Here is a 16348-nt window from a genome sequence, read left to right as displayed (position 1 = left end):
AGCTGTTTAGAAAGACTGATGAAAGGAAACCAGTGAGTTACAGAAACTAGTGGAACAGAGGCTAGGTAGAAGAGGGGGCAGAATTTGAGCTCTCGACTGGATCAAGTGTGCAAGAATTAAGATGGAGCAGAAAGATGCTGAACAGTGCAAAACATGAGTCAGGGAACTCTTAACTAAAGTACATGAATATCTGTCTTCATATTATGAAAGCTGAATACTGTCAGACTTTTTAAACCACAGGGTGAAATCGTGGCGCAAAAGAGAAGCTCAGGTCTGTTACTGGGGGTAAAATAAGGTCAAAAGAGGAACATGGGCTGAATGGAGCTGGTTTGCCACTGAAGATGGAGATTTTGAGGCTGAAAATGAACGTCAGGATGGAGGTGAAGGCTGAGCTGAGGGTGAGGAGCTTGAAGGAAGCTGCAGCTCAGCAGTCTCCCCCTTTATTACATAACATCATAGCCCACATCATTAGATAACCCTGCTGGCTTTCATCTATTTTTTGCTCTATGCTCCAAAATGAGAATATATATATATATATATTTTTTTTAATGTTGGTAAATATTTAGCTTCAGGTTGTACAATGTCTGCCCCTGCTGCTCCAAACACTCGGCTTTGGTTAATTGTGTTAAAACGGATCGTGCAGAGCATGCCAGTGCCTCGGGGGCCTGGCTGTTGGTTGAAAAGAATCACTGTTGTTTATTTCTTCCCAGCCGACTGTGTTTAGGGATGTTTGTGGTATAGAAGCCGGGCCCTTTGGAGGACATGGGTCAGCTACACTGGGGCAGGAAAATAATACACTGAAAATGTTCTCAAGGGCTATAGTGTGTGGAGCAAGGCTCTGTGGTGTTGTGTTTGACTGAGTATTAGAGCCTGGCCGATACTGGATTTCTGAGAAGTTTATTAAAGAACTATGACCAAGATATGTACTGAGTAGGACATTTCACAGTTGAAAAATAAACTTGTCAGTGTTCTCTCGTGGACAAACTATGACAATTTCTTGTCACTTATGGGCAAATATATATACACTAATACGATATTCAGTGATGAGCTAATATCTGTAGATAATATTGACGATATCGGCCTTTGAAAGCAGAGAATGTAGCAGCTCATAATTAATAAATTATGACTTTTATTTTTGATTCTTTGTGACGTCAAACAAAGTGGTAAAATTACATTTTTTGCCAAGATGTGCTGCTCTTTAGTAAACAAGTGTGAATTATTTTAATTTCTAGATTGACCTTGTCTCCTTTATTCATTTTCTAGCTTTTGAGCAGCTATGTAGTGTGTTGAACTGATGGGATATGATACAGGTAGAACATGTTGTAGCAAAGTTTTTTTGCTGAAAAATGGAATTATCATCTTCTTCAATACTGCAGACCTTTTGGCAAATCTCTTAATACAAACTAGTGCTCTGTTTAAACATGCAAGCTTTTTACAAAATTCTTTTCCAAAGTTTCCAAAGATGTCAAATATATCAGGTTGAATTACAGGGAAATGCGTATAAAATGATGCACAATACATCAGGAATTTGATCTAATAATGCAGCCATAAAAAATGCAAACTTATTTTACTCAATATGTGTGTGACAGAGTTCACTTTTGCACTGTAACAAGTGGCTCCAGGATATATACATGTGATGTTGTTAAACAATGCGCAAAATAAATGTATTATCTTACGATGCAAACTTAGACTTTAAGAATAGCTACAAAAAGTTGACTAGATGAAGTTTTATTGTGCTCAACAAGTGTTAGTTTGTACACTTCAAGTAACAAAAATGGGCTCCAGGGTTCGTGTGTGTGTGTGTGTGTGTGTGTGTGCGTACGTATACACTTGTATACAAGTGAGTTTTATTGCGGGTATGTACATTCCCTTCAGCCATGTTTCTGCTTTTAGATGGACCGTTCTCTCGTATGTGGCTTAGGATTAAGCTTATCACACCTGCAGTGTGTTTTTCCATTTACAGATATTGGCCCTCAGGGTTCAGTTAAAGTAGGGGCACCAGGCTCGCCCAGAGCAGTCAGACTGTAAGCTGATGCTTGTGTGCATGTTGATTCATGTAATCTTACTTTGTTAGACAGATGTTAATTTGCTGTGTTCTGACAATGTGCTGCTTGCTTTAATCAAAGATTAGTGCACACATCATATTTGGTTGTGCACATTGAACACAGTGTTGCTCACTGTGTTTCAGGCACCATGTTGATGACAATGTATTGGACACAGAACACTTTATTATAATGTGGGTGGCTGTTAGTGGCCATGGGTTGTGCTCTGAGCTGTGTTTTTTGTATAATGGATAGAGAGCCTTAGTCCAGTGGTAACGGTTTACTTCTGTTTGCTACGTTGCCCACAGTGGCCTAATACAACCTGAGAATGAAAGGAATACATACTTTGGTAGAAACAGCATAGCAAAATCTCCAAAGATAGACAAATTACTGTTGTCCCATGGTTTGTATCATCACATCACACAACCCTAAAAATCGGGGTAGTCTTAGCACGATTTGAGGAGCTATCAGTCCAATATGGCTGTTTAGTAAAACGTAGTTGCAGGCTGTAGGAAACCATAACCATAGCGTAGCAACTATAACAACACGGGCAACCATGTTTGTGTAAATATCAAACCTATTTGAAAACATTTGTGGGGCTGGAAACTCCAAACTATATCCTAACGTTATTGAAATGTTATTTTATTTAAGGTTTAGGCTACAGGTAGATTTATGGCTTTAATAGGTTCACTTCCTGATGGTGTTTTGGAAGAAAATTATGGCTTATGGAAACGACTTAACTTTCTGGTTTCAGCAAGAAACATTAAAAAGTCAGCCGGAGTCAACGTTTTTGAACCAACTCACGAAGTTAAGATTCATTAGCTAGCTAGTTACAGCTGATAAAATCTGCTAGCAACGGTCATCGGCTAAAAATGGGAAGCTGCTTTTGTTTGCCAGATATCAAGGACCCACTGTTTACAATGACTAAGGATTTTGATAGTAAATCTGCCATCATTATCATGGTAATGATGGCAGATGGGAAGCATAGCAACAGTAACTAAGGGGGGTGGGGCTTAGCGAACAGTCAATTGTTGCCCAAGGAATGCATTCACTTTTTACACTACAGAAACCCGACTTCCTCTAATAAACCTCCCTTTATCTCCCCCGTTCCTCCCCCTCAGGGCATCAGCAGTCTGTTCAGCTCTCTGAAGGTGGTCCGCCTGCTGCGTCTGGGCCGGGTGGCCAGGAAACTCGACCACTACCTGGAGTACGGTGCTGCTGTTCTGGTCCTGCTGGTCTGCGTGTTCGGACTGGTGGCTCACTGGCTTGCCTGCATCTGGTAAAGTTGTTTTTTTTTTTTTTTTTTTCATGGGTTTCACAGTCGCTGAGGGAACCCTCATTTCCTCACAATTTAGTGCCATGCAAAAGCCTCTGCTGGCTGCTGGGAATTTACTCGTTTTCCTAACTGTTCCTAATTGATTATGTATGCCAAACATTGCTCCTGCCCTCCCCATCTGTACATTACAAAGCATCTGCTGCTGTTCTGCTCACTATAAGCCTTGTTCAGTTTCCTACAAGTCCTACAACACTGGGTGATACGCTAAGTTATTTATCCCCTGTAGCAAACAATGTCTGTTACCAAAAAACACAGCATCCCTTTTCAAATCATTCCTTAAATGCAAATACTCACCAACATTAAACACAACAGCAATATTTTTATGATACATTACTGCTTTATTTATTCACTGAGATGGAGTCTAAGGTCATATTTGCAGTTTTACTTCACATAAATAGCCAAACAGAACACCTTCATTTTAAATCTCCAAAGCTACATTAACGTTTCATAATAAGATGAAGTGAAAAGTGCATTAAGTAATTTACCTTAATAACTGAATATGAGCCTCGACAGACCAAAGTTTAGCCATAAATGTTGTTTATGCTCCTCAGTCTGCTCTTACATGAATGATTAATGTTTTTAATAACCATATTTAAGGTTTCCTTAAGTGGCCCATCACATATTCTTAAAAGCATTTGAGGCATTAAATTTAGAGACTTAAAGGAGTCTCAGTTTATGTTATGGACTGTGTACATAAATAATGGAAGGATTAAGGTATTTTAAGTGTTTTTAAGGGGAGTTTTGACCTCTAGTCTAGGATTGGCATTTGTGAACTACCTAAAAGCAGTTTTTATCCCTAGTCAACCTCGTCCCTTTTTATTTATATACTACTAATTTGTTTTGCTAATTACATTTTGATGGGAAACTTAATTGTTTTAACATGTAACCAAAACCGCAACCTTGTGGCAAACATTGCCACTGAACGTAGTCTGACAGCAATTAACTCGACCTGGCTCTTGCTTCAAATCAGTATTCATTCAGGACAGCAAGCTTTCCCTTACCTTAACCAAATGAGCTAGGAAGGAATGGAACCAGGAATGAAAAACAGTGATTCTTCACTAGATCCTCGGGGTCTTGAGGTGGATTTTAATGCTTGTTCCACCACAACATTTATTCAGATCTCAATCAGAAGTATCCATTTGGTTAAAGCTCTGCTGTCATGCCTGCTAAACATACGGAAATTCTGATTTTTGTCCTCAACAGGTACAGCATCGGAGACTATGAGGTCATCGACAAGGCCACCAACACCATCAAGATGGACAGCTGGCTCTACCAGCTGGCTATCAACATTGGATCACCGTACCGCTACAACGCCAGCGGTTCTGGCCAATGGGAGGGCGGCCCTGGCAAGGACTCTCTGTACATCACCTCTCTGTATTTCACCATGACGAGCCTGACGACCATTGGTTTCGGCAACATCGCCCCCACCACGGATGGAGAGAAGATCTTCTCGGTGGCCATGATGATGGTGGGCTGTAAGTATGAGATATGCAGCTGCTTTTTGCTTTAACTGTGCAGTGGTGGCAGCTAGCTGCGAGCCAGTCGGTATCTGTTTGTTGAAATGGGACAGTAGGCCATTTTCATAGCTAGATATCTCTCTACTGCCTTGCAATGTGTTATATGCGGATCGAAAGTCCGCTGAGGGAGCTGCTCGTAGGGAATGCTGGTGGTGTAGTTTTTATCGTATACTGACGTTTGAAGCAATGTGATGTGCTGTTTGAAAGTTTCAGTACTTGCTGTTTTTTGCTGTGTTAGTGGTGTAGCCTAAGTACGGTGATGTGGGTTGGTTAACCTACAATTTTGTCCAGTGCGAGGTATACTGTTGAAATTGCCATAAAATACGCTTGAATATTCATGAACCCTAATGATTCTGGTGACTCCGTCCGCTTTTATCTCGTGCTGATGTCAGATCAAAATGTCCTCTTGTACACACTGAATATTGTGTGCAGATTTCCATGAAATGTAAAGAGCACATACATGCTCCCCGGAGGATGAACCCTGTATGTTTTGAAGAGAACTGAATACATTACAATACAAAGTCATCATTTTAGGTCATTTATTTTTTACAGTGTTCAGAGGCTGCACACAGATCTGCACAGCAGGCGACACCATACTGATGATGAAAGCAACAGAAAACTGAACAGAATAAAAGAAGAGAGCATGTGACACACATGATTAATGGCAAGCTGTACTCCCTGTGGTTAATCTGACGAATCATCTGAACAAATTAGGGACGATAAGATATCAGTGGTTAACAGTGAGAGGGGAAATACAGTACATCTTGTGTATTACAGCTTATTGGTGATATGGATTTAACTTGTTTTACAACAAAGGTCTTTGTCTTGTGTGAAAAATTCACTTTAAATCAAAGCGCTTAAATATTTTGCATATTGAGAGAAAGAATTGTTCACATTTCAGCTTGTTGCACAGCTTCACAAATGACCTTTGTGACATTGAGACTGTCCATTCCCAGACCTGCAGTTAATGTTCTTTTTTTCCATAACCAAAATCTCTCCCTGACCATTACCAAGTATTTAAAATGCCTAACCCTAATAGTTTATTTGCCATACCCACAATCTTTTTTTTTTTTCTTTACCTTTACCTTACCTTAGTTGCCATGTATAGACACAGTATTGAGGAAAAGAGAGAATTTTAAATGAAACAGAATCCAGGATTTAGCAGATTTTTGACATGTCTTTCACCAGTTCTTAACAAAACTTAGTAGTCTGTTTTACGTGGTCCATTTTCGTTTAGAGCTTACAGATTTTCTAGCGACAGGCTAGTTTAGGCTGTTCAGCCTTGGTGTATTTTTGCATACAATTTCTATAACTTCTTTTAGTTGGTTGTTTGAAGTCATCGTTATGATGGAGCTTTTGTAGCTCTAAAGTTACAGATGCTTCTCAAGTTTTGATGGTTTAAGATATTGGGATGTTAAGCAGCTTCCAGTGGAAAAAGAAGGTGATTAATACTTATGTTCATGGTTTTAACAGTGTATGTTGTGTTTTATATCTTGTGGCTATGGTTTATCAATCTTTAAGGATTAAACCCTTCCAGGCTTTTTTGGGAGATTTGTTTTTACAGAAGTGGCAAATGTATTACAAAAGCCTTTCTTTCTGGTATTCTTGCTGTCTCTGCTGGCCCGATGCAGCTTGTGTAACAATGTCTATATCCTGGAGGAAAAGTTACTTTCAGGGCATCAATTATTAAACTATGCACAGTCTGCAAAACTGAGAGTACAGATTCCTACATTGAATACTTTTTTTTTTTTTTTTTTTTTTTTTTTTACCAAGTGGTCCCCTGGAGGCTTTGACGGAGGAATAACAAACAGAACATTTGTGTTTATCTATTGGTATTAAGGTTAAACTGATATAGTCATCTAGCAATGAACTTTTATTAAATAACAGAAAATGGTTTTCCACAGTAATTTTAAACATTCCCTCAAAAATGACATCTTTTAAAGTTACATTTCTCTTAACGTGCAATTCTTAGCTTAAACCTCTGTAGACTGTAGGTAGGTCATGTAGTATGTGTTCCTTACCTATTGACTGTTTAGCATTCCAGACGTACCCGAACCTGGAATCTTGTACTTGTCTTGTATCTTGCCATTGTTTGACCTGTCTCTCAGTCGTGTTTTTTTCCTAGACGCTCCCTGCCTTCGGGCCAAAGCCGCTGTACATTATTCAACACATTTTGTATGCTTGAACAGTCGTGAGGAGCACTCACTTTATCTCATCATGCAAATAAGTTGTACACATGTGAAATGCTGATATGGAGCCACTTTAGATTGGTTGTTTTCTGTTCAATAAACATGGAAACAATTCCTAGACAGCTGTTACACCATGGGAATAGGAATAGTGTTTCTGTTTGTATTGGCCATTTATTTTCAGAATTGTGCAGAAGTCTATCAGTGGCTCATGGGTAAAGAAAAAAATATTCCCTTAGATATTCATAGATATTATGTTTAGTGGCCTCCTTCATTTCTATTCCAGTTTAGTTTTTTCCCACGTTTCCCAAAAACACATTTGCCCTTTAGTCAATGTTTGAACTGTCTAGTGTCTGAACTGCGTTCTGGTCTATTTGCTGCTCCTGAGGCCCTCTCGACATGAACCTATGTGCACCCTAAGGGGCATCAACCCAATATCCCCAGGAATTATGTTCATATTGAACAATTCAGCACCTCACAATTTATGTCCAATGCCAGTGTTCACTGCCAGTGCAAGAAGTAGTGTGCTCTGACCGCGACCTTTCCCTAACCTCAGTTTGGTGTTTTAGTTGCCCAACCCTACCCATATCTTAACCATAACCACTGTCTTCTCCTACCCTTAACCATATTGCAATTGCGATATGCAAATATTGAAGAAAGCGAGAATTTGAAAAACGTTGGTATTGAACATGGGGTTCGGCATAGACTCGAAATGGTTGGCTGCAGAGATTTATTTCACCAATGTGCGCCAGGTAGCAGGAAAGTGTCACTGTTTACTATCTGCCTATTCACCCAGTAGTCCTGTCTGACTGCTTCATCCCACCATGCTAAAGTTTTCCCTACCAAGATTGTGGTCGCTGTCATCTCATTGGTTGTGCATTGAAAGGCTGTCTGGAAATGGAGCTCAGGCTGAAGTTGCACTTGCATTAGCTGATTAAGTCATGATCATTGGCACATTTACCAGCTGCTTGGCTACCAGCTGACTATTAATGTCCAGTAATATTCATGCAGTTGTACAGTACAACCTGACACTTCTCACTATTACTAAACTGTGCGTTTCTCTGACTGAAATAAGGTCAAAGTTGAAACTGATTGGACATTAAGAGCAGCAGCGAGGCGTGAAATGTAGTGTTGCTGCCAGGTTCGACATCTTCACTCTGTCCATTGGAAAACAACGCATCATGTCAAAAACCAGTTCTGCTGCTGGTCAGGTGTAGACGGCCCGACGGTTTACTGCTTCGACCCAAACTGCATCCTGAGACCTCACCTTCACTTTGGAGAGAACAAATGAGGAAACTGTTCGGTCTTTGCTGCACTTCAGTGTGACTTGATTTGAAATCAGGAGGAGTTAGATCATTGTTTAATTTAATATAACATAATGGAAGCTTTACTTTAGAAAATTGTATGATAATTTTGGAACAATCTCCTCAATGTTTTAGTGTCAGTCATTTTTAATGGGAATATCTTTCTTGGTCATTTGTTATATTCTTAAATGTTTAATTTTGAATAATACAATTACACACAATTAGGTCTCTCAAATGAAGTCTCTCTTTCTATGTATGCTGGTCACTCAGCCCAAAATGCCCTCAAGCCCTTTTAAGGTGTCAGTTTAAGCACTCTTGCCAAGTTTTGTGCAGTAGATATCAGTGCAGCCCTCATTGGTAGCAGCTCATGTGGATGCAAAAAAATTGAGGCTTAGCGCATAGGTCTTTGATTGTTGTTTTAGATCGCTAAAACATTTTCTGCTAGCAGACTCAACTGAAGCTGCTGGAAATCCGTCATATTGTCTGCATTTGCCCAGTTTACAGGAAGAAGACATATAAACCAAACAACTTGTGAGTCCACAAACAGAAGGCACATCGCCAGTGCTTATTTTTAAAAGTGTTCAAGTGTTTTCATATCTTTCCTTAGAGTGTTTGGCAGGAAACACCAGTGTTCCTCATGTTGCACAAACCTTCAGGCCAATTTTCACTTTGCCAGAACTCCAGAGGATCCTGCCTGTGTTATGATTTAGCCATTTTAAAAGACTATGAAGCCTTTTTCGTCACTTGGTGAGGGCAGGCATTTTAAAATAGCCAAATCTCATTTTGGAACAACAGTGTTTTTGTGTTTCTGTCTCGGTCAAATCTGTTTCTGCCCTGGAGTTTAGTATTGAGGCCAAGCCAGAGTCTCCCTGGGCTGCTCTCCATATTGTTAGTTCCTGGAAACTGGACAGTAAACGGCCTCAGCTCGGTAGTAAACAATACAGAGACACGATGTGTCACTTCTATCTGGCTGTGACTGATAGTCTTCATGGCGTGGCAGACCATCACACAGCCTGTGTAGGCAGTTTCCTGATCTCAGCAATGAGCGCTGATAGTAGACAGACAGACAGGGGCTCCATTCAGTTTGGTTTCCAGATTTTTCTACCAGTATTACAGTGCATTACAACATAAATGATCAGTTTTACAACATTATAGAGCTGTAGAGTATATATAGAGTGTGCTCTGTTGCATCTGTAACTATACCCAACAGTGATGTCACAGTGTACTGACACACCCTGGAGTACACTTCTACATCACTGCAGCAAGGTGAGAAGTTAAACAACCGGAGGTCAGCAAAAACAAAGTGTTCAGTAGGTGTAAAAGGGGAACTCCATTGATTTTACTTGTCAAAGTCAGTTTCCAGGTGTTGGGTAGTACAGCTGCATATGTGACTAAAGTTATATAAAGCTGTTTGTGTCTCCAGAGGGAGCTGTGCGAAATCTGATAAGTTGTCTCAAGTGATATCACTTAGGGCTGCGGACTACAAGCTTGATGAAATGGAACTCTGTAACCCGCTCCTCATCTCTGCTTGAGGCTAGCGGCTCGAGGCTACATTACAGGTGTAACAAGACGCTTGTATTGTTTTTAAGGAGAACAGAATCTTTAGAAACTGAGTTGACTGGCCAAAGAATACACAATGGCAATGCACGCTGTCCCATAATGCAGTGTCCTTCGGTTGATGGAAGTCGGGGCTTTTTTGTAGCTGTTTATAACAAAGGCAGAGGCAAAATGAAACCTTAACCTTCAGCGAATAAGGGTAGAGGCTGTTGTTCAGACTGTCATCTAGTAGATTGGTGTCAGGATCTGTCAGACTCTGAGACTGAGCAGATTACAGTGATTGATTGATCAGGCTTACAGACAATACATTGGCCTCAATTAATCAAAGCAACATGATGCATGTCAGAGGAAAACAGAAAACCGGACTAACTTGCCAAATCACTTTTCAGAAGATGTATTTATTCTTTTTAGACATTCAGGACTCATGTTAATAGAAATTGAATATAGAACTAAATTTTTTGGTGAAATGTTAATTTTGCCTAAAATTTTCTTGACAGACATACAGAAGCTTCAGATCAGCGAAGTCAAAGATAGTCAGTCAGTCTGTCTGGGGGAAAAAACAAGAGATGGAGGGAGGGAAAGTGAAACAGGAGGACTGAGTGAACGATAAAGGCCAAAGATGAAGTCTGGGTCAAATGCTGCACGTCAGGTCCGCTGCCTGTTTAAACTCTTCCAATAATTCAAAGTTAATCTCACTTGACAAATCTCTGTTGGCGACAGGAGGCCGAGCGTGACGCAGATGTCTTGTCTTGAGGGAAAATGGCAGACAGCTCGGCCCTGGTGAGTCCTGATTGGCCCTGTAGTTAATTGTGGTTAAGCATTGACATGCCAAGTTTGGAGGGTTTGGCAGTGTAAGATGTAGCTGGACAAGGTAATCAGTTGTTGCTTTTGATGCGAGGACATCTCTTGAAACAAACCAGATACAAGACGCAGGTTGCTGCCTTGTGTCCTGTATGTCTCGAGAAAGGTCTGCAGACAGGATCAGTGACTGACGGTCGATCCACTGCATTATCTGACTTTTTCATTTCCATCCATTCAATTGTTGGCTGCATCTGGATAACATTCCTGTTTGAAGAAAAATGCATGTACTGTCTCTGAAAGTTGGTAATGTACACAAACCATCTGTCAGACAGACAGATGTGGAATCGATCGAAGAGTTTAAGTTACTGTAGCAGTGTTCACAGTCAACTGAAAGTCGTACAAAATTAACCCTTCCACCTCAATTGCTTTTGGAAATGCCTGTCCATATTGCCATAGTTCACATTAAAATATCTACATACTGTATTACACACAGTACAGCATAGTGGTTTCTAACGTTTTTTGGCTTATGAACCCTTAAAATGAGCAGTGAGCAGCTCAACTAAAGAGGGATTTTTACACAGTTTAATTTGAAGATTTTTGTTTTACAAGCCTGAAGAGGTAAAATAAAGAGTAAAATATTCAGTATTTCAAGAAAAGAAAAAGCAAAAAGCAAAAAACATTTCAAGTTTTTTTTTTTTTGTGCTTTCTTTAACCATCTTGGGACGCCTTTGGGAGCCCTCACACCTAGGTTGGTCTGAGAAGAAAAACCAGGTGAAAATGCCCAAGATGTCATCAGATAAATGTCCATCCTGTAACTGCCATATCTGACATTCCTGTTGTGGTTTTGTCTACTGGTTCAAACATCTAGTCCAAAATGTTCTAAAACAGTACATTAATACACTACCTGATTTTGTCAAGATGTCCCCAATTCCACAAATTTCCTCCCAGCTCATTGTTGATGTTGAGGAATTCAAATGCAAACTGTGTTGAGTTACAAAACAATTGTGAAGGGGTTCAGGGTGCTTATACTATATAAATAAATTAAAAAAAAATCGGTGAATATCTGACCCCCCTACTTTGACTAGCAAAGCTATAAAAATCGTGTAAATTTTCTTGACAAAACATGATGAACCACATACCACTTTGGCATGACGTTATGCAGCAGTTAATTATACGACCACAGAAGACTGTCATGGCAGAGGTACTACTGGAGATTAGTTTCCATATGTCTAAGGAAATTGATTAATACCCAATCTTGGAGCTATACCAGCTGCTAGGCTGTAAAACTTACTGCCATCGGTTGCCAATGCCCAAGAAAGCATGCAGGTCTTACCTCAGGCCTGCTGAGTCTGACTCGTCTCCATCTGTGTTACTTCACTTGAGCTGGATGGTGGCTGCCAGGCCCGTTGCCCTCAGTGGCCTTATAGTAACTGCTGAAAGGCCCAAAAAACAAAACTCTGAAATGTTTCCAGACTTGAGTGAGAGCTTTCATCTATCCAGACAGAAAAAGCACAGCTCATTTCAAAGACATAACTCTTTCTTTGTTTTCTGGCAGACCAACACACCTGCATCATTTAGAAGTGTATCGGCACTGAACAACAGAATGGACAGTTTGGACCAGAGTACTGTTTTTGTTCATTACTTATACATTGTTTGATTTGTGGAATTTTGATTACTCATGAAAGTATTCTTACATTTCCTGGTTTCCTGATCATTTTTGTTTGGTGAAGGTTTTGCATGTTGTTTGGTGGACTTTTTGTCATACTGCTTAGTTGGAGAATAACGCATTAGTGTAGCAGATTTTATGTTTTTGTGATTTGATTAGATTATTTTATTTTTCAAAGCTGTCAGAGCTGACGTGTTTTCACTTGTTTACCGTTCCTTAGGGCTGGGGCGATTCATCGACGTCATCGTTTACGGAAATACGTCAATTTGCATATTGTGCGTCGGCGCATCATAATAAAGCATGGCTGCACCCGGTCAAAGCATGGATTCCCCTGGAGAACAAGCATTAAAACCTCGCCCATAATCTCCCCTCGCTCTACCCCTCCCTTGCGGTCTACTGACAGTCGCACATGCTCTGCAGAGAAACACACAGAGAGAGTCTCCTGTTTATGTAGACCTACTTATGCCGTTGTTTTTTTAAAAAGCTTGTAAGTGTACCTGTTGGGGCCGATGTCATTCGGTGCAACGTTGTCTTCAATCGTTCTGATAGGCGACGTCATTAACAACAAGCCTCTTCCACACGCGGCTCACCTGCTGCAGTGAAAACGGACTCGCAAGTGAAAAAAATCCCAAACGGGAGTTGTGTTTTTTGGGCGACTTTATAAAACAGTGCAGACACATACGGGGAGTGAGAAAGAGGCAGTTTTTGATATTTTTTTTGGTTATTAATCAAGTAATAAAAAAAAAACTTTGATAAATTAGTTGTTAGATTAATCGACTAATAGAAGAAATAATCGTTAGATTAATCGATTAAAACAAATCGTCAGGTGCAGCCCTACTGTTCCTGAGCCCTTTTCAAGCAAGAGATTCTTCTGCTTCCCATCTGACAATCTGTCCCTCTGTCCTTCTGTCAGTGTGTTCGTCAAGTTAATTTTATTTATATAGCCCAATATCCCAAATCACAATTTGCCTCAAGGGGCTTTACAATCTGTACAGCATACGACGCCCTCTGTCCTTAGACCCTCGATTCGGATGAGGGAAAACTCCCCAAAAAAACCTTTTTAATGTGGAAGAGACCTCCACAGTAAGAGCAACAGAGGAGGGATCCCTCTCCAAGGTTCATCTGTTCGCCAGTGTCTGCCTAAACTGAGCCAAAGGACTGTGTGCACATTCATCTGAATGAATTTCCCTCCTATTATTGTGACAGAGGCAGATCTGTGCGGCTCCTCCTCTGTCCCCCCCTCTGTCCGTCTCTCCCTGCTGTCCTCCCACATTTCTTACACCCTGTTTGTCACAAGACAGTTCAGGATTAATGAGCCACTTAACTGTATCTACAGCCAACAGCAAAGACCTGAACGGCTTTTCCTCCCTGTTGGAAGACATGTGGTCACGTTCAACTCATAAGCATACATTCAGAAGAAACACGCAGAGTTCACCTAACAAATACATGCACACAGCACTGCGCATAGACCCGCAATAGTAAATGTATAGGACCATGAAACCTTGATCAGCACCATTAAAGAGCAATTAGCATAATAGCCCATAATAATTACCATATCATTTCATTATATGTAATTACATAATATCATTAGCAAGTTGTAGTGGGATATTTATAGTGTCGTGCCATCTCGTGGCCCATCCCACCCTCGGTACGCACGATCTCACCCCACATGGGATCATAAAACACCTTTTACAAATTATCAGCAATATTTACTGTTCACTGTTTTCCCTCATACAGAAAAAAAACAGCCTCCATCTGTGATGATAGCACATTAGAGTCTTAACTGAATATAATAATAAACACATGCATAACTAGAAGAGTGCACTGAGTAGAGTGCAGATCTCCGCCCGGTGTGTCTGGTGGCATGTGGGTGGGGAACAGGCAGTGCAGGGCAGGCTGTGTGTCCAGCATGAGAGTAGTGGAATGAAGGGGAGGGAGTTTTTTTTGTATAGTGTAAGTTTTCTTATATCGATGTATGCAAAGTTTTTAATAGTGTTTTTGTATAGTATAGTCTCAGGTTTCTTTAAGATCTCACTCAATTGTGGATCACAACAGATCGGGTATGGAATTAATCTGCAGATGCTCCGGTTCAAGATGAAACCAAACTTTTCTATGGATGTCAGTTTTTGAGCCACAACAAAGGCCAAAATGTGGCCAGCAATAGACTAGGTAAGCCTTGATTTTAGTCTAGCTGATTGCCGAAAATGCCTTTTGCTGTCTCGTAATGCATATTGTAAGATGGCGAATACTGCAGAAAAGACGAGAGTCTAAGTCTAATATGAATACAAAGAGACCTTTTTCTCCAGCAGATCCTCATTTTAGTAAAGTAACTACAGTTAAAGGATCAAATATTTTACCTTCTATTTTAGAGTAAATATAGGATGTAAAGAGTCTAAAACATTCATAGACCAGCAGGAGTGATTTAATGTAAAGGGACACTGTTCTTTTTAATATTTCTGTGATGTTGTAAAGTCAGCAACACAAATGCCAAAGGCACATGGAAGCACTTGTTCAGCCCTTGTGCTGCTCATGCAGCACTACTGAAGCACACAACTTTACTGTACTGTAGCATGTAGGTACTCATGGTAGATTACTGTATCTATTCTGCATTAACGCTGCTTGAACTGCTAAATATTCTGAACTGAGTGGATGGTTTTATCCACAGCACCTCACAGAGCCTTTAGTCATTGTTTTTTACTGGGACTGAGAATAGAGACCCTGATCTTGTTCCACCACTTACCTTTATACACCTACAGTCAAGAAATGTACTTAGGGTTGTAGTAAAATATAATCAACTTACAGATTGCTAGACACTTGAACTTATCTTGTTAATCACTGAGGTTACCCGTGATCAGACTACAATATGAGTCCAATAAAGGCCACCGAAAACTAGGGTTGGGTGTGATAACTGCTCGTTTTATCTCGTACACTTTGTCAAAGTACAAGACAACCTATGCAGCATCTGGTACTCCTCAGAACGTCCCAACAAAAATACCAGCGTGTCAGAATTTGTTTGCCTTTTCTTGCCTAGTTTGACAAAATCTACAACTGTTCTGTGACACTGACCAATAGGAGGACAGAGAACTCTTCTTCCGTATACATGGTGAATCAAAAGAAGAAGTAAGACAGCTATTAGCTGGAGTAGGAAATCTTTGACGTCTTACTTCGAAGAAGACATTCTTTATGTCGAAACGTTATTTGCTGCACTTTAGTAAAGCGCTCTAGCTGTAACGGAGTTCTCCAGGCCTCACCCCTCCAGATTCTGTCTCAGTTGTTGTCTGTTGAGGCACCAGTTTGAGCTCCATTGGTCTGGCTGGCCGAGATTCCTTCGTCCTCCTTGTTAGTACTTTTACCAGTTAAAATGCAAGGTTCTAACTAATCAAGGGTCGATCACTATAGAGACCACTTCCAAAGATGATCAAAAAGTTCCATTTAAGACCTGGTCCTTATTTAGGACCAGCAGGGAATCCGATCTTTCTGTGGGAGCTCTGTGATAAATCAACTGATCAATGTGGAAGAAATTTGTAAACAGCTGATTCAACTTCCAGTAGCGTCTGCGACCGAGATGAGCCAAAACAGAGATGACACCAAGTCAGAAAACTACATCCTGGACAGAAAACAAAATATGCAAAAAAATTGATTGGCAAATATTAGAAGAACAATTTAGCCCTTAGGTTTCTGTAACAACATGAGAATATTAACCACATCCGTCCAGTGCAGAGTTAATAACAGACTTAAAACTTGCAGTTTGGTTTATTCATATTCAGTCTTTATTAAATACTCATTAGAGCGTTTAGTTTACAGCATAAAGCCATATTAACACAAACACATTGAATGAAAACCTTATTTTCAGAAGATATGAAAAACTGCCTTCATTTTATCTTGACAGCCATGCATTTGTTGTCTATTCAGCGGAGTTTGAATGGATTTCTTGAGGTG

The 16348-nt window shown here is 40.2% G+C and overlaps 1 protein-coding gene across 9 annotated transcripts in view; it reads left to right on the top strand.

Annotated features, from left to right (window-relative positions):
- The window catches only part of kcnh5b (potassium voltage-gated channel, subfamily H (eag-related), member 5b), a 152515-nt gene that overhangs the window by 46394 nt on the left and 89773 nt on the right, over positions 1-16348 (top strand). For all 9 annotated transcript variants that reach the window (XM_044166612.1, XM_044166613.1, XM_044166615.1 and 6 more), the window contains exons 7-8: positions 3164-3321; positions 4582-4853. In XM_044166612.1, coding sequence (XP_044022547.1) covers positions 3164-3321; positions 4582-4853 — 430 coding nt within the window. The remainder of the gene's footprint in view (positions 1-3163; positions 3322-4581; positions 4854-16348) is intronic.

Source organism: Siniperca chuatsi, linkage group LG15 (assembly GCF_020085105.1).
Source record: "Siniperca chuatsi isolate FFG_IHB_CAS linkage group LG15, ASM2008510v1, whole genome shotgun sequence".
Lineage (NCBI taxonomy): Eukaryota > Metazoa > Chordata > Actinopteri > Centrarchiformes > Sinipercidae > Siniperca > Siniperca chuatsi.
The sequence above is the reverse complement of the archived record's forward strand: the minus strand, read 5'-3'. Positions and strand labels throughout refer to the sequence as shown.